The following is a 22,921-nucleotide window of genomic DNA, read 5'->3' as shown; positions in this document are numbered from 1 at the left end:
GAAGGTGGTGATGTTGAGAAAACATGGGTGCTGTGAAAGGCTTATGGTAACGTACTTCGTGTGTTTGTGGACAGCGGGTCAAGGGCCCGGGATGGCCGCACAAACAGGCGTCCCGAGCCTAGGCCTTCACTTGCCCCAGCATCCCATTAATCCTTAATATTCAAATTCCGCCCACTAAACCAGCCCCTCGGCACCCAAGCCACCTCTTTTCCCCAAATGACGGCCGTCGGCAGCCAATCGGCAGCTAGAAGGGGCGTCCGCCCCTTTTTCCTTTGCCGGAACGGACACGAACTCCCGCCAATTGGAGGCGTCGCCGCCGAGGCTCCGCCCCGCCCCTGCCGCCGCACCCAATGGCGGGCCGGCTGGCAGCGGCGCCGGGGGCGGGGCGCGGGCGCGCAGGTGCAGCAGCGCACAGGCCGACCGGGAGGGCGGGGCGCGACGTCGGCCGTGCGGGGTCTCGGCGTCGGCGGCGCGCGCGCTCCCTCCTCTCGGAGAGAGGGCTGTGGTAAAAGCCGTCCGGAAAATGGCCGCCGCCGCCGCTGCCGCGCCGAGCGGAGGAGGAGGAGGAGGCGAGGAGGAGAGACTGTGAGTGGGACCGCCGCGGCCGCGGGTGGGGACCCTTGCTGGGGGGCGGGGGGTAGGGGCGGGACGTGGCGCGGGAGGGGCCCGCGGGGTCGGGCGACACGGCTGGCGGATGGCGTCCCTCCTCTCTACCCCCCCCCCCCCGCTGGGGGCGGCGCCCCCCCCCCCCCGGCCCGTTACCCGCACTTGCGGGTGACCGTCCTCGGCGCGGCCTCCCAGGACTGCCTTCGCCTGGTTCCCCCCGCCCTCCCGCCTTCGGCGCGCATCCCGGCCCCCGGCCTCGCGGGCACCCCTGTCGCCGGGGTTTCGCCTGTCGGGGCTGCGCGCGCGCGTCGTGCCCTTCGCGGGGCTTCGGGCCCGAGGCGCCGTCGCGCGCCCGCGGCCCCGGCCTCTCCCTGGATCGCGCTTTCCCGTCTCCCTCCCTCGCGCGCCCCCTCTCCCGTTACTCGGCCCCCCCACGGGCGCGCGTGCGCAGTCCGCCTCCCGTCGGGAGAGTGCGCCACAAGGGCTCCTGCGCTTTCACCCCCATCTCCAGGCTTTGCCTCCCCCTCCTTCTCGCCCATTCCATGACTTTCTGCCCCCACTGCGAGCGAGTTTCTTTCGCATCTACCAGGAACAAGTAGGTGGGAATTATTGTCCACCCACAAAAGGCACTAGACATGGTGTTCCTGACCCCACAGCTCATCAGAAAGAGGCGGTTATAGTTGCCATCAGGAGCCGTGGGTAGGGGACTGTGTCCGGCAGCACCTGAGGCTCTTCGGTGGGAGCGCGCCCCCAGGGCCTTTGGGGGTGCCGTGGCCTCAGAATACGAGCGCCCTCCCATCCTCCCCCCCTTCGCCGGCGATCTTCAGTTACATAAGTGGAGTGGGACATAGTATGTGACGGGCTTCCATAGTCCTGGAGCGTGCCCTGCTCAAGATCACCAGTACCAGATGGGGCAAGTTCACCGCATCGCTGTGGCTCCTATCAGTTGGTCCCTGAAAGTTTATTTTCTTTTTAGTTTGGTTCTGAGTCACGCAAACTGAAACTCAGGTGACTTATTCGTGGCGTGGCAATGTTTTTGTGGTTTTGCACTGAAGACTTAAGGTCATTGTGAAGAGTCTAAAGATTGCTCTTACAGAGGAGACCGTTCATGGCATTGCTGAGTGTGGATCCAAGGGGGAAAAGCTGTCTCTGGAATACACCTCTGTGGCCGTCGCTTCTGTTGTGAGTGTGTTCGGTGTGGATTGGTCACAGCAGAAATGGGCTCCACCACAAAATTCATATTCCTGACTCATGGTCAGGCAGATGTGTGCTTCTGGTTTTTCCAGGAACAGGAACAGGCTCTGCAGAGCCATTCACACGTTGTGTCTCTGCTGTGCGGGATCAGTGCCCCAAATTGTAAGATGGTAGGATCAAATTCAGGGGGTGGTTGGTGATTGTGGAACCGAACCTACTGGCCTGGGAGGCGGAGTGGCTTACACTTTGTAGGAAGTTTTAGGCATTTTGTTATATTACAAAAATGAAGCATATTTGGGCCTTGGTAGTAAAATTTATTGTTAATAGGCAGTTCCTATACAGGAGAAGTTCGGGTTTCATGGCCGGAATTTTCATCTGCATCTGAGTGATTTCAGCTAACAATGAGATTAACCTCTCCTCTCGGGTCCTTTGAAATATGCTGGATCTTTATTTTTTTAAAAAAAAATCTGGATTTTTTTTGGTCTTTTGGGAATTTCCACGAGGGATTTACGGAAATAGGCTTATTTATGGGTTTTTTAGGACTTCTACTTAAAATCCTAGTCACGGAGCCTAAGAAACATTTGCTTTTATTTTGTTACCCAGACATATCAGAACCTTAAAGGGCACAGTCAATCTAGTAGAAGTACAGTTGATTGAATAAGTTGCCACAGAATACCCATTCATGACATGTCAGCCAGGTGGCCGGCCGATCACTGAGGTGCATTCCTGTCTGCACACACAGATAACACAAGCTCACTTGACGAAGATTCCAAGGTTTGTACGTCTAAGCCTGAGACGTGACAGGACAAGGGCTCTGCTTTGTTTTGCGTCATTGGCAGTGCATTAGCCTCCTTGGGTGCCCCTCCAGTTAGTTGTTCCATCATATCCCTATCCCTTTAAACTGCACAGACAGCTTCCAGAATATAGTTTCTCTGCAAAGTGATTGGTGGCATCTGAAGTCATCATGTCCTAACAGCTTGAAGAAACCTTCTGTGGCTTTCTTGCCAGTACTGGTCTATCACACCATGCTCTTTTTTTTGTTGTTACAGATTTGCCTGGAATGCTTTAAACGTAGAGTCCCGGGTCTTTGTTTCACTTGGTAGAGCATGATGCAGTCCAACCGTACTCCAACTTTTGCGCTGCGCTGCTTGTGTTTCAGGAGGGTTAGAATACAATTTTGCATTCTATTTGCAATTTCCAGCCACAGCCATTGTTTCCCTGCCTGCCCTGCCTCTGTGTGGCTGAATTTAGTGGGGTGGGGAGGCAAGCTGTGGAATTTGACAGAAGAAGTGGCTAGATGAGTCCAATATGATTTTACCCCACCCAAATACCCCTTCCCCCATGTGGAGATGGCATGAGAAGCTCGCTTCTTGAACCTAGAATAAAGAAGAGCAGACGGAAAAGTGTCAGTTCCTTACTCGAGGGCGGTTTCCACCACTAATACACCTGCCCAGACTATTTACATTATAAATGATGTCTCCTGGAACCTGTAATCTTTTCTTTATTTTTTTAAAACATCTATTTAATTAATTTATTTATTTTTGACTGTGTTGGGTCTTCGTTGCTGCGCGCGGGCTTTCTCTAGGTGCGGCGAGCGGGGGCTACTCTTGGTTGCAGTGCAAGGGTTTCTCATTGCAGTGGCTTCTCTTGTTGCGGAGCACAGGCTCTAGGCGTGCGGGCTCAGTACTTGTGGCTCGTGGGCTCTAGAGCACAGGCTCAGTAGCTGTGGCGCACGGGCCCAGTTGCACCATGGCATGTGGGATCTTCCCGGACCAGGGCTCAAACCCGTGTCCCCTGCATTGGCAGGCGGATTCTTAACCACTGTGCCACCAGGGAAGCCCTGTAATCTTTTATAAAGGTGAATATCAGTGAAAAGCTTTTAATTGGCTAAGAGCAGTTTGTGGCCAGCCTGCCCAAGTTATGTATGAGAAGAAGAGGAGCACAGAAAATGTTTGGCATTTGTAGTAACTAGTGTTTTAAGTGCAGAAGTAGTAAAGCATTGGTCCTAGACTGGTGGTTCCAGGGAGTGTGGCAGGACACCTGCTTGTTCTCACCACCCTCTGCTCTGGTGACATGCATGCAGACCAGCCTCGTGTGGCCGGCAGACGCAACCTTTTTTCTTGGGTAGAGCATTACTGCCGCTCCAGTGGAAGGACCTTGTCCTCAATGCTTCTGTACCAGCTCTCTCCAGTCAAACTGCCATTGTCACCGCTGTGCCTTTACCTCATTTCGGGTAGGACGGATGTAAATGAGTTCCTCTTCCTGGGACTCACTGACACAAAAGTTGTGCTCTTCTGCCTTTACCTGGTCTCTTCTGCCTTTTTCTGGCAAGGAAGCTCTTCTTACTGAAAGCTTGATTTGCATGCCATTGCTTAAATACCTGGTTCCACCCCTTTGATGGTAGGTATGGTGTGTGGGGGAACTGAGTGGGAATGGGAATTGGGGGGCTGGCAGGGCATGCCCACTCCCATGTTTAAGGGGGGTTGTGACCGTTCCATTACAGAATAAAGCCTTGGCCTTTTTCACTTCTTCAAGGCACACTTGCGTTGGTTCTGCTGGTGTATGAATGTGTCTTTAGCATAGCTGTTTTACAGTACTGCAGAGGTCTGGACTCTTGGGAGCAATCCTTAGGAAGGGTTCAGTTGGCTTCTGTGCCTAAGAGATGGGGGCACTATGTATATGGACCTGCAAATCATTGCTTTATCGGGTCTTCACCTAAGTGCTCTCATTTGCTGGCTCTTTTTTTTTTCTCCATGGAATCTTGAGTTATCAGAGATCTTAAAATTTCAGAGCTAGAAGGAACCTTAGTCTAGCTCCCTCAGTTTACAAATAAAAATGCAATTTACCAAAAAAAAAAATGCAGCTGTGAGAAGTTGTGGCTTTTCCAGAGCCTCCCAGCCAGGGTGCCAGTTTGATTTTTATTATATGGCTAACTGAGTAATACTGTAACCTTGACTTCTGGGATTTCAAAGTGTTCTATGGCTCGAATGTTTAAGGGAATTATAAGGCCTCACTGCACCTCAACAGATAATTCCAGGTACCATCCTGGTAGTTACAGACCAGCAGTAAAAGACTTGGTTGGTGTTGCCCTTCCTCTGGGTTTGATTACATGAGTAATTGTTTGTGTGAAGAGTCTCTAAGTTATACACTCTAGGCTTTTTTTAGTCTAAAGATAAAAGTGCCACTCTTGGGCCAGCAAGGTATCAGAGATTAGCTAATATGGGGCAGTTTAGGTTTAACAAGGAAATGACGGTTATCTTGATAAAAAATAGAGTTACAAAAGACCTTTTTTGAACATGTGTTCAAAAGCAAAATAGAAACTATCAAGCTATTAACCCAGTTTGTTGAACATTTCGATTTCCTGATCTGAGGGGCTTAAACGTGATTGCTCTAAAACAGACTTGTGTATTTTTGAGGATAGCTTTGGATCTCCCAGGGCACTTGGTTTCTGTTGGTGTTGCCTTTTTTCTCTCACGGTTAAAGCCCCTTTATGTAATGTTACAGCAGCTTGTTGCAACTTCAGCTGCTTTAAAATGAAGGGAGACTTTGCCTCTGGATTTCATGTGTTCTTCTTGGGATGACATTTTGATGTTGCATGTTCTCTTGAACATGTCTTCTCTCCCTGAGTATTTCTGTATGACATGTTGCAAGAAGTACTAACCAGAGATCGCTACTAACGGTATGTCTTATAGTGTCAAAATTTCCCTCAGAGGTGACAAGACCTGTGATAGTGTCGGTTCTAACATGCATGAGTCTTTCCTTTATTTTAGTACCGTGTGTTATATGTCAGTAAATTGCAGTTTATTCTTTGTTTCTAGCTAGGTAAGCTGGGAGATAGCATAGTACTTTGTCTGTATGTTTATCTTCAAAATGTCCCAAATAGCCCTGGGAAAAAGGTCGTGGAGCACAATGGGGGCTTTCAACTTACGATTTTCTTTGTTTTAGGCTCCATAAAAATACAGACTCACCAGTTCCTGCTTTGATGTGACATGTGACTCCCCAGAATACATCTTGCTTCTGTAGACCAGCTCCAACAAGATTCCATGGTAGCTGGAATGTTAGGGCTCAGGTAAGTAACCTTCCTTTTTTTTTTTTTAGTATATGTCCTGGTTTGGCCATCTGTTTTTAAAAAAAAAAAAGGAATAAAACAAGTTATACTACTCTTGGACAGTATAAAAGTACCCCAAAGACTAAAGACATAACTGTGCCAAACTGTGCCATATAATAAAAAAAAGTCACTTCCCTGAGCCCTGAAAGGTCAGTTTGGGTAGGGCTACTTGGTAGCCACAGTGTGATCTGGGGGCGGGTGTCAGATTAGAGCCGGAACTGGTGACCTGCACCTTCAGTTCACCTTCAAGCAGGTCAGCTGAGCTGAGAGCGCTTTGACTGAGCTCTTCACTTGCCGCTACTGCTGTCGCCTAGCGGCCTTCAGCACTGTGCTTTGTTTGCTTTGGTATTGGGTAAATGACTTCCTGGTCAACATTAGTGAGTGGCGGTAATGCATTTTCAGACGTGGGAACTGGTGTGTGATCCCCTAGAAGGATGACATCCTGAAAGCTGTTGCCAGACAGCGGAGCCCATGGCTAATGGTGTGTGCTTGCCACACTCCTCCCACGGGGACTGCAGAGAACGCCCAGATACACTTCTGGCTCTTGAGACTCTAGAGCAGAATGAATGCCTTTTGAAAAGCTGGGAAGCTAAGTCATTTGAGTCTGACACTCAGAGGCTCTATCAGCTGCGCTTTGGGCTACTTTGGCGCCACTGCGTGGACTTTAATTTCGTAAAAATGAGTGGTTCCCTAATTTCTCAACTGTCTGGCTCAATATCTTAAGCTTTTTTAGAGTAGGGGTCACTCCACATTTGATGTTTTGACATCCGGATTTCAAACATTCCATGTGGTAAGACAGAACGTTCTAATTTGATTTTTCCATTTCTTTTCCTAAGAAAAAATGTGAGTTTACACATATGCTGCCATTGTGATTCCAGCTGAGACCCTCAAGTAGCACTTTGCTGTATCTCTCTAGTGGTTTCTGACGCCTCAGTGTAAAGCCGTGTGGACATCCGTAACAGATCGCCCATTTCGGGGCTGTGCGAGGGGCAGAGTTTGGGTGGCAGAGAATAAAAGGTGTAGAAGGAAGTGAAGAGCATCACACTGCCTCCAAGTCCCAAGTTGGGTTTCACTCCTGATCCTGTGACTCAAATTGTCATTCCCGTTTACCGCTGCGGGCTGTGCTCTGGGCCCTGCCGACAGGGCGTTCTTTGTACGCCACGTATTTATGCTGGTGGGAGTTCTGTGGCTGGCGCTTTGTGCATTGTCTCAGAAATTGTGTGGACTAAATGTAACATAGGCAGTGAATGGGTTTCTTCTGATAGATATTAGGCCTAAGGGGGTGATTTATGTTTTAATAGTCTTTTTCTCAGATTACGAATGGATTTTAGAAGACAGTGGTGACTCTGTACAGTTTCTTCTAAGAAATGTAGAAAGGAAGAGATGTTTTTAAAAATATCTCTTATTACTTATGAATGGGAAAGACACGGCCATTTGAGCTTCAAGGAACTTAGAAGGTAATTCTCAAAGGACAGAACCTGTTTTTAATAGATAAGTGCTTGATATCTTGCTATTTTTCTCTTCCTTTTTAAGAAATTATAAAAATAATACATGCTTTTTATAGAAAGTTCAAACCATTTTAAAGTATATCAAGTAAAAAAGCGAAAGCTCCCCATTACTCTCCGTACCCACTACCCAGAGTAACTGCTGTTAATAGCTTAACGTAGATCCTTCTGAATCATCTTCTCAGGCTACACCAATATGCACCTTTTGTATTCTTGACAAAACAAGAATGGTATTGTACGTATTCTGCATCTATCCATGTGATGCGTTTCTCTGCCTCATTTCTGTTTAATAGCAGCGTGGTTTGGTGCCAATTTACTGTCATGTGTTGTCCCCCTATTGGTTTTCCCAGTGGTTCACTTTTTAAGATGCTGTTGGATTGAACTTCCTCATGTGCCAGTCTTTTTGAAGAATGGCTACCTAGACTTGGAGTTACTGGTGGGTACTACCACATCACCTTCCAAAATGTCTATCCCATTTCCCACGACAGTCTTAGAAAGTGCCAGTTCCCCATACCCTCCCAGAATTGGATATCCATCTTTAAATTTTCTCTTTTTTTCTTTTTTGCGGTACGCGGGCCTCTCACTGTTGCGGCCTCTCCCATTGCGGAGCACAGGCTCCGGACGCGCAGGCTCAGCGGCCATGGCTCACGGGCCCAGCCGCTCCGCGGCATGTGGGATCTTCCCGGACCGGGGCACGGACCCGTGTCCCCTGCATCGGCAGGCGGACTCCCAACCACTGCGCCACCAGGGAAGCCCTGGATATCCATCTTTTAAATTTGTGCTCCTTGGGTTATTGCTGGCGTTGAATGTCAGTAGTCATTGGCCATTTGTATTTGGTCTTTGTGAATTGCCTGTTCATATTCTGCATTTATCCTTCCCTCGGGATATTTCTTTTTAAGTCAATTTATAAGGACTCTTAATGTATTAAGGAAATTAATTCTTTGTCATCATGCAGATATTTTTCCTACTTTGTTGCTGTGCGTGGGCTTTCTCTAGTTGTGGCGAGCGGGGGCTGCTCTTTGTCACGGTGCGTGGGCTTCTCATTGCGGTGGCTTCTCTTGTTGTGCAGCACCGGCTCTAGGCGCGCGGGCTTCAGTAGTTGTGGCTTGCGGGCTCTAGAGCGCAGGCTCAGTAGTTGTGGTGCACGGGCTTAGTTGCTCTGTAGCATGTGGGATCTTCCCGGGCCAGGGCTCGAACCCGTGTCCCCTGCATTAGCAGGCGGATTCTTAACCACTGCGCCACCAGGGAAGCCCATGTCATGTATCTTTTGATCCTGCTTGTCTTTTTGATATATAAAATTTCTGTTATGGTTTCTTCTTTTGCTTTTATACTTAGAAAGTCCTTTCCTACTCTAAAAACATGACAATGTGCATCTGTATTTCCTTTCTTCCTAAAAAACTTGATGATGTGCTATATTCATATATACATATTTGATACATGCAAAAGAATCTTATAGGTAAGTTGTCCTGTGTTTTTTGTGTGGTATTTAAAATACTTGTTTTTGTATTTAACTTTGCGGTGGGATGAGGTCTAGAGCCCACCTAGCCAGTTGTATCATAGCCATTTGGTGAACCAGTCATCTGGTCTTCATATGCTTCATCTGGTGTATCATATGCTGAGTTCAGGTGAACAAAGCATCTCTTACTTTTTTCTTTCTGAATTTTTTCTTTGTGAGGCTTGATGGCAAGCCTGTCAGCAGATAATCATTTATTCATTCACCCAACAAATATTTTAGCCCCTGCTTTGAGCCAGGGACGGTGCTGGGCCCTGCAAGTACTACCTTCTTGACCAGGCAAGGGGTGGCGGGGTAGGCTACAGAAGTCATGATGCCAACTGCATGGCTACAGTGCTCATTCCGGAAGACTCAAGAAAATAGTGGATCTTCACAAAAGTAGGTTTTAGATAAACTAGGAGGAATCCAGAGGGTGTGTGTGTGCATGTGTGTGTTTTAAATTCTGACATAGAAGTTAAAGCTTTATGGTAGACTGCAACATAAGCATAGTTTGTTTTCTAACTCATGTAATTGAAGGCTGATTTGTGTCTTGATTTATGATGAGGGCTTTTTGCTGTTAAAATAGTTCTATATTCAGCTGGCTTGGTTGTGATGGAATAAAAGTTGCGTACTGATAAAAATGGTAATTTTCTTCTATGATGATTTTGAAGCTTTCTGTAATAGCTGATAAAAATAAAGACAGGATTTTGGTGAATATAATCTTAGGGGAACAAGTGTAATTTTTTGCAACTTGTATCATTTAAACCTAATCAATACCCTCAAAACTGAAGTGGAATCCTGATTTTTTTTTTTTTACTTAAATGATATAAATGATTTGTGATTAAGGAAAAGGCTTCTTGTATAAGGCTGAGGGTTTTTTTTAATGATGTTTTAGAATAGTTAGGTATATAGTACGGAATGAAAAAGGTGGTACAAAAGGTTACATGGTGTAAGATCTCCTTGCCACTCTGTCCCCAGACATCCATTTCTCTCCCTGAAGGCAGTCATCATTACCAGTTTCTTATTAATCTGTGTGTGTGTGTAATTTTTAAATTGTGCTAAAATAGTCATAACGTAAAATTTACTGTTTTAGCCATTATTAAGTGTACAGTTGAGTGACATTAAGTACATTCTCATTGTTGTGCAACCATCACCACTGTGTATCTCCAGAACCCTTTTTATCTTGCAAAACTGAAATGGTCCCCTTTAAACCGTAACTCCCCATTCTTCCTTCCTCCCCCAGCCCCTGGCAATCACTCTTCTACTTCCTGTCTCCTGTGAAATTGACTCTTCTAGATACCTCATATTATTATATGTTTTTATATGTGTGTTTATGTATATATTTTATGTATGTGTCTACACACACAAAGGTGTGTGTTTTTTTTACCAAACAGTAACATACTGTGCGTATTTGCAAAGTTTGCTCTCTTTAGTTAATATATCTTGGTGATAGTTCGGTATCAGTTTCTATAGAGCCACGTCACTCTTTTTAAGGGTTGGGGTAGTAGTCCATTATGGATGCACCGTAATTTCTTTAAGTGGTTTTCTCTTACTGGATATTTATGTTTCCAGTGTTTTTTATTTCATTAACGCAGTACTTAATAGTTTTTTACATAATACCATTTTGCTCACAGCCAAGTTTATCTGTAGGAGAAATTCCTAAAGATGGAACTTGCTGGGTCAAAGGATATATGCATTTTAAACTTTGATAGATATTGCTAAATCAAGGATGGCCTTTTAATTGCACAGTTTTAGAGAAAAAACTACATATGAGTAGATAAGCACAAAAATGTATGACTGCACTGCAATTTGTAGAGATTAGAGAGCTGTTTATTAGGCTAGGAAGAAATTGCTTTCAGCAGTTAGCACGAGAAAGCAAAATTTCAGAAGCTTCCATTTCATGATCTCATGTGAGCAGAGGCTGAGACAGGACCCTTTACTTGGCAAGGGGAACTTCAGCCTGTTCTTGTTTGTGAAATCTTGAAGAAAATGGAGCATTTTTATTTTGGTACTGTTCTAAGTTGCAGTGGCTCCTTGGGACTCAGGGTTGCAGAGTGCCGCAGCTGCTGGACGTTCTGTCTTTTTCGTATTGTAATATGTAATATGCAGTTGCTTCACTTGTCTTTGACCATGGTACTCTTACATTGCAATACTTTATTCATTTACCCTGTACTAATTGAGCATCTATTATTTGTCAGTTCCTGTCCCAGGTGCTAGGGACTGTTCCTAGCCTCAGTGGTCTTGTGGTCTAAAGGAAGACAGACAGGCAAATAGGCCATTACTTTACAAGGGGCTAAATGCTACAGTGGCCACTGAGGGTGCACATAAATATTAGAGGGATCCCACCTAGACTTTAGGGTAGGGTCAGGGAAGAGAGTTCTTTGAAAAGTGACCCCCCCCCCAAGACCTGAACGATAAGGCAACATTAGCTAGTCCAGGAGAAAGTACGTGTGGAGGAGAGAGCAGCCCGTCTGCAGGCTCGGATAAGAGAGAACTGTCAGGCTGGCCGCGAGGGCTCAGGGTGCGGGGATGAGACAGGCAGGGGTCTCGGAGCAGCTGCGCTGGCAGAGTGTGCTGGTGGGAGATCAGACACAGCTGCGCCGGCTGTGCCAAATAGGCTCAGCTTCCCTTCCGAGCCGCCGCGCTCTGAGAGCCACCGGAGCCCCCGGAGGCCGTGCCAGGCGCTCTGGCCACCCGGCCTGTTCCCCCCACCCCGCCCCTGCTCTCCAGGCCATCTGCCCTGAGTCGGCTGGTCGCCTACCCATCAGGCCCCTGGGGCTCCTGCTCCAGACCTCTTCCTGGAACCTTCCTTCCCTCCACTTCTGCCCCAGGGCTTCACTCTGACACTTGATACTGCGAGGAGGGAGACAGCTTGCCTGGCGTGTGAGTCAACTATGGGACCAAACGCACTGCTTAGTTCTGATTTTTATTTATTATTTTTTTGCCAAGACTTTCGTGGTGAAGGAAGCAGTGCATGAACAAGCTCACTCCTGTCTTGTCAAGGAACAGGTCCACCCTGATGAGCCCCTGTGGACGGCGCCGCCGTCATCCCCGCGAGCCCGGGCTCGGGCGGTGGGCTCCTTGGCGCCTGCTGCTCCGCGCTCGCGCTCCTGCAGGCCATCCCAACCCTGCTGCTTCTCAGGTCCTGCCTTCCCACAGGCCTCCTGGCCCTCTTACTCCCTGTCCTCTGCACTCTACTCGGGGGTAGACTCGGGTACTTTCTCTTCATACTCCGGAAATGTTAGCAGTTTGCCCAGTTCACGTCAGCCTCCTCTTAACGGAACTCGAATGGGACAGCTCCAGTGACACCCCAGCCTATGGTTGCACTTGCCGCTCTGTCCCCCGAAGGTGATGGGCGTACTCCCCATGCGTGCTCTATGCTGTGTTCCACGTGCCAGTATATAACATTCAAAAGTGTTTTGCAAATTTACAGGATGGTATCCTACTGTATGTGACATTCTGCAGCTCGCTCTTTTCACGCTATACTTGGCCTTTTGAGCCTGGTCCATGTTGCTCTGTGCAGACCTTCATTCATTTAACATGTCTCCTTGTGCTGTGGAAACATCTTTACAACCAAAGTCCCACCAGAGCCCTGAGGGAGAATGGAACTGTGGAGAAACAAGGATTGACATCTGGTTTATGTTTACATCCTTTGGGTCTATTAACCGAGAAGAAGATATTTTTATTTCTGTGTTTGTGAAAGCTTTCCACAAAAAAAGGCATCCATTTTCCAGACTTATTAATAGAGCAGTCCGAAGGTTTTATTTTTAGATTTGAAAGAAATCAAAGAAGCTTGTGAGATATGCACATTTCCCTTCATTCCCATCTCCTTTGCAACATTTCACGTTGCTGCTAAGACACCAACTTGAGCACTTTTCAGCATGAGCTGACTTTCTACATGTAAATTATTTTTGAAAAATTAAAGCATTTTCATTTTTCTGGGGTTTCTAGTGGTACTTAAGTTTTGACATTTCCTTGAAAAGTTGTATTTCAAATTTGTATATACATTTTTAGTAACTTATTTTTAAAATATAAATTTCTGTGTGTTTGTGGGGTTTGTGTTTTTGTAAACACAGAAGCTATTAGTCCATATTAAGTACTAATTCGCTCTAATATTTTCAGCTGTTTTTGGAATGACACTTGGCAAAAAAATAGACAAATGTCTGCAGTTGTGACAGTTTGTCTTTTTGTTCCTTTTAACTCCAGAATAAATAATTCTAGTGAATTTTTTTCTAGGTTTGTAAGAACACGGGAATGATTCAATTCATCATAATAAGTAGTTAGGGAAGGTTGAAAGTCTTTTTTAAGTGGTATCACTGTAAGAAACTGTTAATACAGCTTGTAAGCAACTGTATAAAATTTCTTAACCACTCTTCCAGGTTGTTTAAGACAAAACAAAATGAACAACCAAACGAAAACTATTCATTGCGCTCTTTATTCTTTAATTACATAAGTAAAGCATCATTGTAGAAAATTTAGAAAATGCGTATGGAAATCACTCTGGAAATTCCACCATGCAGAGGAAACTGCTGTTACTGTTCGATGTATATCTTTCTAGACTGAGGGTTCTGACTCAGGGTTGAGAAGCCAGGGGTTCTATAACCTTGGATGGGAAAAACACTCCATCTTTATTTTCACTAACCTCTCACTGAAAATTTAATGACAAATATAGGCAGCAGACCATGGTAGTATTAGGAGTACCTGTGATTTTGTCACCAATAGAGATCAAAGATGCTTTCATATCATATTACAATTACAGAGATTTTGAAATATCACTTGTGTTCATCACAATTCAGACTTAGTTATCAGACCCACCTGTAGATTTGGCTGTTTAGTGGCTTACTAAAGAAGCACATTACTCTAGCACCAATTCTCGAAGTAAGTTGTTAATCAATTTCTATGCATTTTATTTTATGCACTTCAAAACATTCTTCTGAAGAGTGGTTCAGAGGGCCAAAAGGGCCCATGGCATAAAAAGGTTAAGAATGCCGGTTGTGTCCATTATACTGTGCAACTACAAATACAAGAACAGCCGGCACTTGAGTGGTCACTGTGTTGGGGAAAGAGATCAAGGAAAGCCCTAAAGCACAGGTGCAATAAAGAGAGACAGAATGACATTAAAACTTAGTTCAAATTATTATATCAAATATTTTTTGTGAACACATTTAGTGTTTTCCAGATACTGTGCAAAGTGTGATGCAACTACAACTGGCAAATAATAGCCTAAAAGTTACCTTTGCTATTGGTATTTTAAACATTCTTCTAGAGTCTTCCTTACGCACCTGTGTGCATGCATATATGTTGTTTTAGATAAATGGGATCATATAGTATGTGCTGTTGTAACTTGCCTTCTTTCCTCAATGATGTTGTAGATATCTTTCCATGTCACTAAAAACATAATATCATCACTTTTCCCTAAAATGAAAGTAACTTAATTGTATTTTCTAATTATAAAAGTAATATCTGTTTCATGAAAAAAAATGTTTTTTAGAAAATATAGAGAGAGGAAAAGTAAGAATTGCCCATAAATCTGCCGTCTACAGATAGGTAACATCTGGATAATATTTGTTTGTTTTTTACAGAAGGACTCTTTTTTTAAAAATAATATTTATTTATTTGGCTGCACCGGGTCTTAGTTGCGACATGTGGGATCTTTAGTTGTGGCACATGGGATCTTTAGTTGAGGCATGCAGGATCTAGTTCCCTGACCAGGGACTGAACCTGGGCCCCCTGCATTGGGAGCACGGAGTCTTAACCACTGGACCACCAGGGAAGTCCCTGAATAATGCTTTTACATCATTTTTAATGACCATCTGACATTTTATTGATGGCTATACCTTGATTTAATTAGGATTGTTTCCATTGTTTCTGTGCTTTCATTGCTCCAGATGATGGGTATGGCTGTGTGCTGACCATTCTACTCTGTGCCTGTGTCTCCAGCTTGCGTCTCTAACCTCTCACTTGAGCCCCACATTGGATGGCCTCTTCAGTATTTCCCCTGGAGTTGCTCATAGACATCTCAAATGTAACAAGTCCCAAACAGAACTCTTGCTTTTTTTTTTTCCCCCTTCAAATATGCTTCTCTTCCTAGTTTCTATCTCATTAAATAACATCAGCATCCACCCAGTTACCAATCTAAAATCCCAGGAGTTGTCCCTGATTCCCTTCTTTTCCTCACCTTCCTGTAATTCACCAGCAAGTCCTGTGGGCCTCTACATTCAAAATGTACCCCAGAACCAACAACTTCCCACCATCTCCGCTAAGACCTCAGTCCTTGCCACAGGTCACTTCACTGATGGATGCAGTGGGACTTTGGGTGACATATTAAACAGCTTTCTCACCAACATTAGGAAACACTACATGTTTCATAGGCCTGTTTGTTACAATGACACTTAATTCTAAATGATGGAATTGTTCCACATTTCATAACTTTTTCATCTGACCAATACAGTTCAGTTTAAGTACTGAGTTCCTTGCTGCTCTGTGCTGAAGGATATGCAGTTCATCAGGCTGTCATCCAGCCATTCATTCCATGATGGAGTCAGGTGTCCACAGTACCTGGGGCACTGTGGTAGGCAGGCTGTAGGGTGACTGAGACAGATTGGTATCTCTCCTCATGGAGCTTAAGTTTGGCTGGAGAGACAGACTTTAAATAATGCACAAGTAATTATGTAATTACAATGGGTTAAGTGCTCTAAAGGACAAGTTGGGGGGAGTGTTCACTGTGATCATATGTAATGGAGGAACAGCTGAGCCTTGGGAGGGATAAGGAGGCCTGCCCTAAGGAGGCAGTGCTGAAACGGGGAACCAAGGGGTGAACAGACGTGGGCAAAGCACAGAGTGGAGGAAGGCTTTCCCAATGGAGAAGAGCATGTGTGAAAGCCCTGAGGCTGGCAGGAGCTTAACCATCAGAGAGAGATACTTAAGCAGCCCTGTGTGGCTGGAGCAGAGCAGGGGTGGGGGGATGACAGAGATGCAGGGTGAGAGGTTGACGAGCTGGGCGCAGGATTTTAAAATTTATTTATTTTTGGCTGCATTGGGTCTTTGTTGCTGCACGCGGGCTCTTCTCTGGTTGCAGCAAGTGGGGGCTACCCTTCCTTGTGGTGCGCGGGCTTACTGCTGTGGCTTCTCTTGTTGCGGAGCATGGGCTCTAGGCACGCGGGCTCAGTAGGTGTGGCTTGTGGGCTCTAGAGCACAGGCTCAGTAGTTGTGGCGCACGGGCTTAGTTGCTCCATGGCATGTGGGATCTTCCCGGACCAGGGCTTAAACCCGTGTCTCCTGCATTGGCAGGCGGATTCTTCACCACTGCGCCACCAGGGAAGCCTTGGGTGCAGGATTTTTGATGTTAATGTCAGAGCAGTAGGAAACTATTGAGGGGTTAGGTTGCTTGGATTTTGATTTTTTTTAATCAAAATATTACAGCCACTTGCTAACAGCGTAACCTCTCTCAAAGGAGGTTATGGTGAAAACAGCAGTCTACCCCTCCTCCTTCCTGTTCCATGACCTAGAGATGCCAGCTTTTAACGGTTTCTACTTTTAGTTTCTTTGATGGTTACCGTCAAAACTAAATTGTATGCTTATACATCTTTTTTGATTTGACAACGTTGGGGAGTTATGTTAACTCCCTGAAGTGAAAGAAGACAACTTAGCTTATATCACCTCCCTTGTTGAGATTCATATTCACGTTTTCTCTGTAACTGTAAACAGTGGTTCCTGTTCTGTCACCTTTAGTCCGTACGGCACTTCCCCACTATATAAGGGGATATAATGACCCTGCATCAGTATAAATGCTGAATCTTTGCCTTTGATTATTAAATTCCAGAGTAAGGAGTTGGTGTAGTAATCATCTCAAATGGTGGCAAAATATTTGCTGTTGTATTTTCTGTTGTCTCATGTCAGTATGGACTCATGGCGTTTTATTTATTAAGTGTTTTACAGTTCAGCCAAAGTCACTATTCGTTTTTGATCAAATTATTCCAAATTTGGTCAATGAGATTCCCTTTATGCTGGCGCCTGTGTCATCTTGGCATATCCTTATTAATTAGTCTTTGAGTGATGTTTTGCTTTCTGGCACGAGACATTCCATCCCAATGTGTGCTTTTCCTACCCTGGAACTGGTTCCAAGAGCTCTGGATCCTTTTAGTGGGAAATGGTATTTAGAATCCAAGATTTGGGTGTTAGATATGCACACTCTTACTGGGGTGATATTGTATCTAGGCTCTTGCAGTGGGCAAAGCTAGAAAACTTTGAAAAAATTTCTTAACTCATAAGTACATAATGATATCTACAATGGAAATTTAACATTACAGCGTTTGTCTTTAACTTTTATTTTATCCTTGTATATCTTTCTTACACAAAAAGTGTTCATTCCTAATTAACATTAACAGTTACTTATTTGCTTTATCTTGTAATATACATAAAATAATTATAAAATTGTAATACCAGTATTGCTACTAACAATAAAAATCCTGAACGAGGTTTGTTTCTTTTTGTCATTAGGATGTATCTCACCAAGGATGTAAAATCAAGATTATTGTGCTCAAAAGTCACTTGGGGAATTTGCTTCTAGTAGTAGTGAGGTAGCTCATCTTGGAGTATCCCCCACTCCCTTGCAGATAACAGCTAAAAACGCAAAGACAAAAATAAAAAACAACTATTTAAAGGCACTAGAGAGTGATTAAAGCAGGCAGAAACTGGAGGGAAGTTGATACTTGGAAGAAAGGAACTGCATTAGATGAATTTCCTGTTTATAACGGCTTTTTACCCAAGGGCAGTCCTAGTCAGTGCTGCTGCAGGGAGACTGAGACTTGGATAGAGACCTATAATCTCAAGGGTTAAGGACTCAGAGGACTGAAGGCACAAATCCTGGAAAGCAGATAGCCACGGGCAGTTGGGGTGGGGGGCGGGGGGCAGCAAATTCTCCATATAAACTCTAGCTAAGGCCAAAGGAATAAACTGATTTCAACTGCTGCCCACCATAGGGAAGACAGTTTGGAGTCTGAGTCCTATCAAATTAACTGCCTGCTAAAATAAAACATCAGTACTCTTCATTGGAACATAATAGAATCCAAAGTCTGACAGTGTATCACTCAAAATATCTAGACGTTTGAAGAAATAGGAAAAATGTGACCCTTACTCAAGAGCAGGGATAAGCAAATTTTTTTCTGTACATAGTAACTATTTTAAGCTGTTATAACTGTGCTCAAGAACATAAAAGAAAATATGCTCATAATGAAAGAACAAATTAGTGGTCCTAAAAGCCAATCTTATCAATAACACATTAAATGTAAATGGACTGAATGTTTCAGTGAAATGGCAGAGATTGTAAGCTGAATTAAAAAGCAAGACCCAGCATATGTTGTCTTTAGGATAAACAGTTTTAATATAAAGACTCAGCTAGCTTAAAAACAGAAGGATGGAAAAAGATATACCATGCAACCAGTAAGCGTAGGAAAGCTGGAGTGGCAATACTAATATCAAAAAAAGCAGACTTCAAAACAAAGGATATTACCAGAGATTAAAAGACACATTTCATAATGATAAAAGGGTCAGTTCATCAGGAAGAAATTAACTGTCATAAATGTGTATGTGCCTAATTACAGAGCTGCAAAATACATGAAGAAAAATTAGCAGAATTACAGAGAGAAATAGACAAATCCATAATTGTACTTGACAATTTTAGTACCCCTCTCTCAATAATTGGTAGAACTAGACCAAAAAATCAGTAAGGATGTAGAAGATCTGAGTATTACCAGCCACATTTATGCAATAACACACTCAACAACTGCAGAACACACATTCTTTTCAAGTGTACATGATACAGTTCAACAATGTATTATTTGCTGGACCCTAAAACAAGTCTCCATAAACTTCAGAAGCTTAAGATCCTACAGATTATGTTCTTTGATCAGAATGGGATTAAATAAGAAATCATAACAAAAGATTAGGGGAAAAAACCCAAATATTTGAAAATTAAACCACACATTTTTGAATAACCCATGGGTCAAAGAAGAAATCACAAGAAAAACTAGAGAAGATTTCAAGTAATAATGAATTATAATGAAAATACAACATATTTAGTGTTATAGGGCGCAGCTAAAGGAATACTTAGAGGGAAATTTATAGCTTTAAATGCATTTATTAGAAAAGAAAAGTATAAAATCAGTGATCTAAGATTCCATCTTAAGCTAGGCAAAGTAGAGCAAAGTAAACCCAAAGTAAGTAGTGGGAAGGAAGGAAGTGACAAAGGTAAGAGCAGAAATTTATGAGATAGAAGACAAAGAGTAGAAAAAATTAACAAAACCAAAATATATCAACAAAGTTGATAATCCCCTGGCCAGACTAATGAAGATAAAAAGAAAAGCACGTAAGTTGCCAGTATCAGGCATAAAAGGGGATATTACTAAAGCCTCTTCAGACATTAAAAGGATTATAAGGGAATGTTATGAACAAGTTAAATTGACAACTTGGGTGAAATGGACAAATTCCTTGAAAAAAAGGACATATAAAAATCGACATAATATGAAATAGAAAAAAGCCCTTCATTTAGTAAAAAGATTCAATTCATTATCAAAAAAATTTTCCACAAAGAAAACTCTAGGCCCATCTGGTTTCACAGCTGAATTTCATCAACCATTTAAGAAATAACACCAATCTTACATAAACATAAGCTTTTAGAAAATAGAGGAGGAAGAAGAAATACTTTGTAGTTTGTTTTATGAGTCTAACATAACCCTGATACTAAATCTTACAAAGACATTGCATAAAAAGAAAATTACAGATCATTATCCCTCATGAGCATAAATGTCGAAGTCTTAATAAAATATTAGCAAACGAAATCTAACAGTATATTAAAAAGATAATATATCAACCAACTCAGGCTTATCACAGGAATGCAAATGTGGGGTAACATTTAAAAACCAGTCTGTAATTCACCACATTAAGAGGATAAAGGAGAAAAACCATATAATAAACTCAATAAATATAGAAAAAGTATTTGACAAAATTCAGTGCTCATTTATAATGGAAACTCAGCAGATTAAGAATAAGAGGGAACTTCCTCATCTGATAAAGTGCCTTAAGAAAGAGATACATATAAAGTGTATTTAATGATGAAATATTGAACATGTTACCCTTAAATCAGGGAAAAGTTCTAACCAGTGTAAGGCAAGAAAAAAGGTAAAAAGCATTAATATTAAAGGAAGTGAAACTGTTTTGGGAGGTAATGTAGAAATTTGAAAGAATCTATAAGAGAGAAAGATGTACTAGAACTAAAAAGTGAATTCAGCACGGTCTCAGGATACAAGGTCAATTTTACAAAAATTAACTCGAAATGAAATTTACAATGCAGTCCCATTAGGAATAATTTAATGAAAAACGTACAAGGTCTGTACACTGAAACTGGAAACATTGCTGAAAGAAATTAAAGACCTAAATAAATAGAAAGATACACCATGTCCATGGATCGAAAGACTAAATAATCTTTACAACAATTCTAAAATGTATATGGAAATGCAAAGTACCTAGAATATCCAAAGCAATCTTGAAAAAGGGCAAAATTGGAACACTTATACTACCTGACTTTGACTTACTGTAAAGCTACAATAATCAAGACTGCCTGGTACTTGTATAAGGATAAACACATAGTTCAGTGGAAGAGACTAGAAAGCCCAGAAATTGACCAAACTTCTATGATTGATTTTTAACAGAGGCACCAGAGCAATTCAGTGTGAGAAAGGAAAGCCTCTTCAGCAAATGGTTCTGTTCATACCAGACAAAAAGGAACCTTGACCCTACCCATATTAGTTGCCTAAGGCTGCTATAACAAAATACCACAAACTGGATGGCTTAAAACTCAAGGTGTCCTCAGGCCCATGCTCCCTCTGAAACCTGTAGGGAAATCCTTCCTTGCCTCTTCCTAGCTTCTGGTGATTTGCTGGCAATCTTTGGTGTTCCTTGACTTACAGCTGCGTAACTCCAGCGTCTGCCTTCTCATCATGTGGTGTTCTCTGTGTTGTGTCTGTATCTTCACATGGTTATCTTCTTATAAGGACACCAGTCATATTGGATTAGGTACCCACCCTACTCCAGGATGACCTCATCTTAACTAATTACATCTGCAATGACCCTATTTCCAAATAAGATCACATGCTTAGGTGCTGATCACATTCTTAGGTACTGAGGGTTAAGACTTCAACGTATCTTTTTTGAGGAGGACACAATTTAACCTGTAACACTACCTCACACCATACATGAAAATTAATTCCAGATGGATTATGGACCTAAATATAAAGCTATTAGGAAAAAACAGAATATCTTCACAATCTGAAGATAAAGGTTTCTTAGAATACAGAAAGCAATAATTATTAAAGGAAAAAATGGGTACATTGGACTTCATTAAAATTTAAAACTTTTGCTCTTCAAAAGATACTATTAAGAAAATGAAAAGACAAGTCACTGAGAAAATAGTTGAGACAAGTCGCAAATAGAAAGTCATATATCTGACAAAGGACATATCCAGAATATATAAAGAACTCTTACAACTCAATAATAAAAAGAATCTATTTTTAAAACAGGAAAAGATTTTAGAAGTACTTCATAAAGGAAGGCATCTGAATGATGACCAGTATTCCCACGAAAAAGTGCTAACATTAGTCATCAAAGAAATGCAAATTAAAGCCACAGTGAAGTACCACTACACACCCACTGGAATGGCCAAAACTGAAAACTGACACCACCAAATGTTGCTGAGGATGTGGGATGGGGCTGCCTGGAAAGTGGTGCCAGGAACTTTTGTGGCCATGGTAACATCGTCTATCTTGATAGGAGTTTGGCTTATACAGGTGCATGCACTTGACAGAGCTCATCAAATGATACCTTTAAGATTTGTCATTTCACTGGATGTAAATTTTACCTAAAAAAATGAAAATGAATTTTCATCTCTTGTTAATGATATGCATGCTGAAGTGTTTGGGGATGAAGTGTACTGGTGAACTTTGAAATGCATCACAAATAAGATGGATTGATGGGTGGATGAATCATGTCAACAATGGTAGAATCTGGGTGATGAGTATGTGGGTGTTCTTTGTACAGTTTGTTCAATTTTTCTGTATGTTTCAAATTTTTCTTTATAATGTGTTGGAAAAAATGTCACTTGGAATAATTCTTTTCTGTGTGGTTATGTTACTGATTTGATATAGTTAGGTTTGTGTTCAGTTTTGTGGTTTGCTTTTTTCTCTTTATTTTTGGAATACATAAAGTATTTGATGGTTCAAAAGTCAAGCCTAATCTGATTGGGGAATTGCTACTTTACCAAACTTTCTTTAGTTACGATTGTGGAATCACAAAAAGTTATAATTGTCATAATGATTCTTTATATTAATAGCCTATATGTACACTTTATGTACACGTAAACAACATGTATGGGTTTTGTAATTCTCTTTTGTTATATTTATTCTGATTACATTTATTGAAATGAAATTTGGTATCTGTTGAATCTAGTATAACAGGCTTGAATTTAAAAGAAAAAAAAAAAAAGCCAAGGGCTTCCCTGGTGGCGCAGTGGTTGAGAGTCCGCCTGCCGATGCAGGCGACACGGGTTCGTGCCCCGATCCGGGAAGATCCCACATGCCGCGGAGCGGTTGGGCCCGTGAGCCGTGGCCGCTGAGCCTGCGCGTCCGGAGCCTGTGCTCCGCAACGGGAGAGGCCACAACAGTGAGAGGCCCGCGTACCGCAAAAAAACAAAAACAAAAAAGCCAAGCCTCAAATGGTAACTAGACTTGTGGTGGTGATCACTTTGTAATGTATACAGAAGTCAAATGCTGTACACCTGAAACTTACATAATTTTAAAGAAGGCCAAAATTTTTTTCTTATTTTTAAGAAGCTAAGCCTATAGAATACTCAGAAGTTATTAGTTTCTTGCTTATCCTTCTCGTGTTTCGTCTTGCAAAAAGATAAACCAGTAAATATATGTATTCTTATTTATCCTTCTTACACAGAAAGCATGCTTGACATGC

General features: G+C 42.8%; 1 protein-coding gene across 1 annotated transcript in view; it reads left to right on the top strand.

Moving 5' to 3' along the window:
• Window positions 1–435: 435 nt before the first annotated feature.
• MECP2 (methyl-CpG binding protein 2) overlaps window positions 436–22,921 on the top strand; it is a 59,412-nt gene continuing 36,926 nt past the window's right edge. Inside the window, 1 exon segment of the mRNA XM_029240273.1 lies at window positions 436–585. Within this exon segment, the coding sequence (XP_029096106.1) occupies window positions 524–585 (62 nt within the window). The 5' untranslated portion in view covers window positions 436–523.

This window comes from Monodon monoceros, unplaced genomic scaffold (genome assembly GCF_005190385.1).
Source record: "Monodon monoceros isolate NGI ecotype Baffin Bay Population unplaced genomic scaffold, NGI_Narwhal_1 Super_Scaffold_22, whole genome shotgun sequence".
Lineage (NCBI taxonomy): Eukaryota > Metazoa > Chordata > Mammalia > Artiodactyla > Monodontidae > Monodon > Monodon monoceros.
Note: the sequence above shows the minus strand (reverse complement) of the source record. Positions and strands in the feature narration are given on the sequence as shown.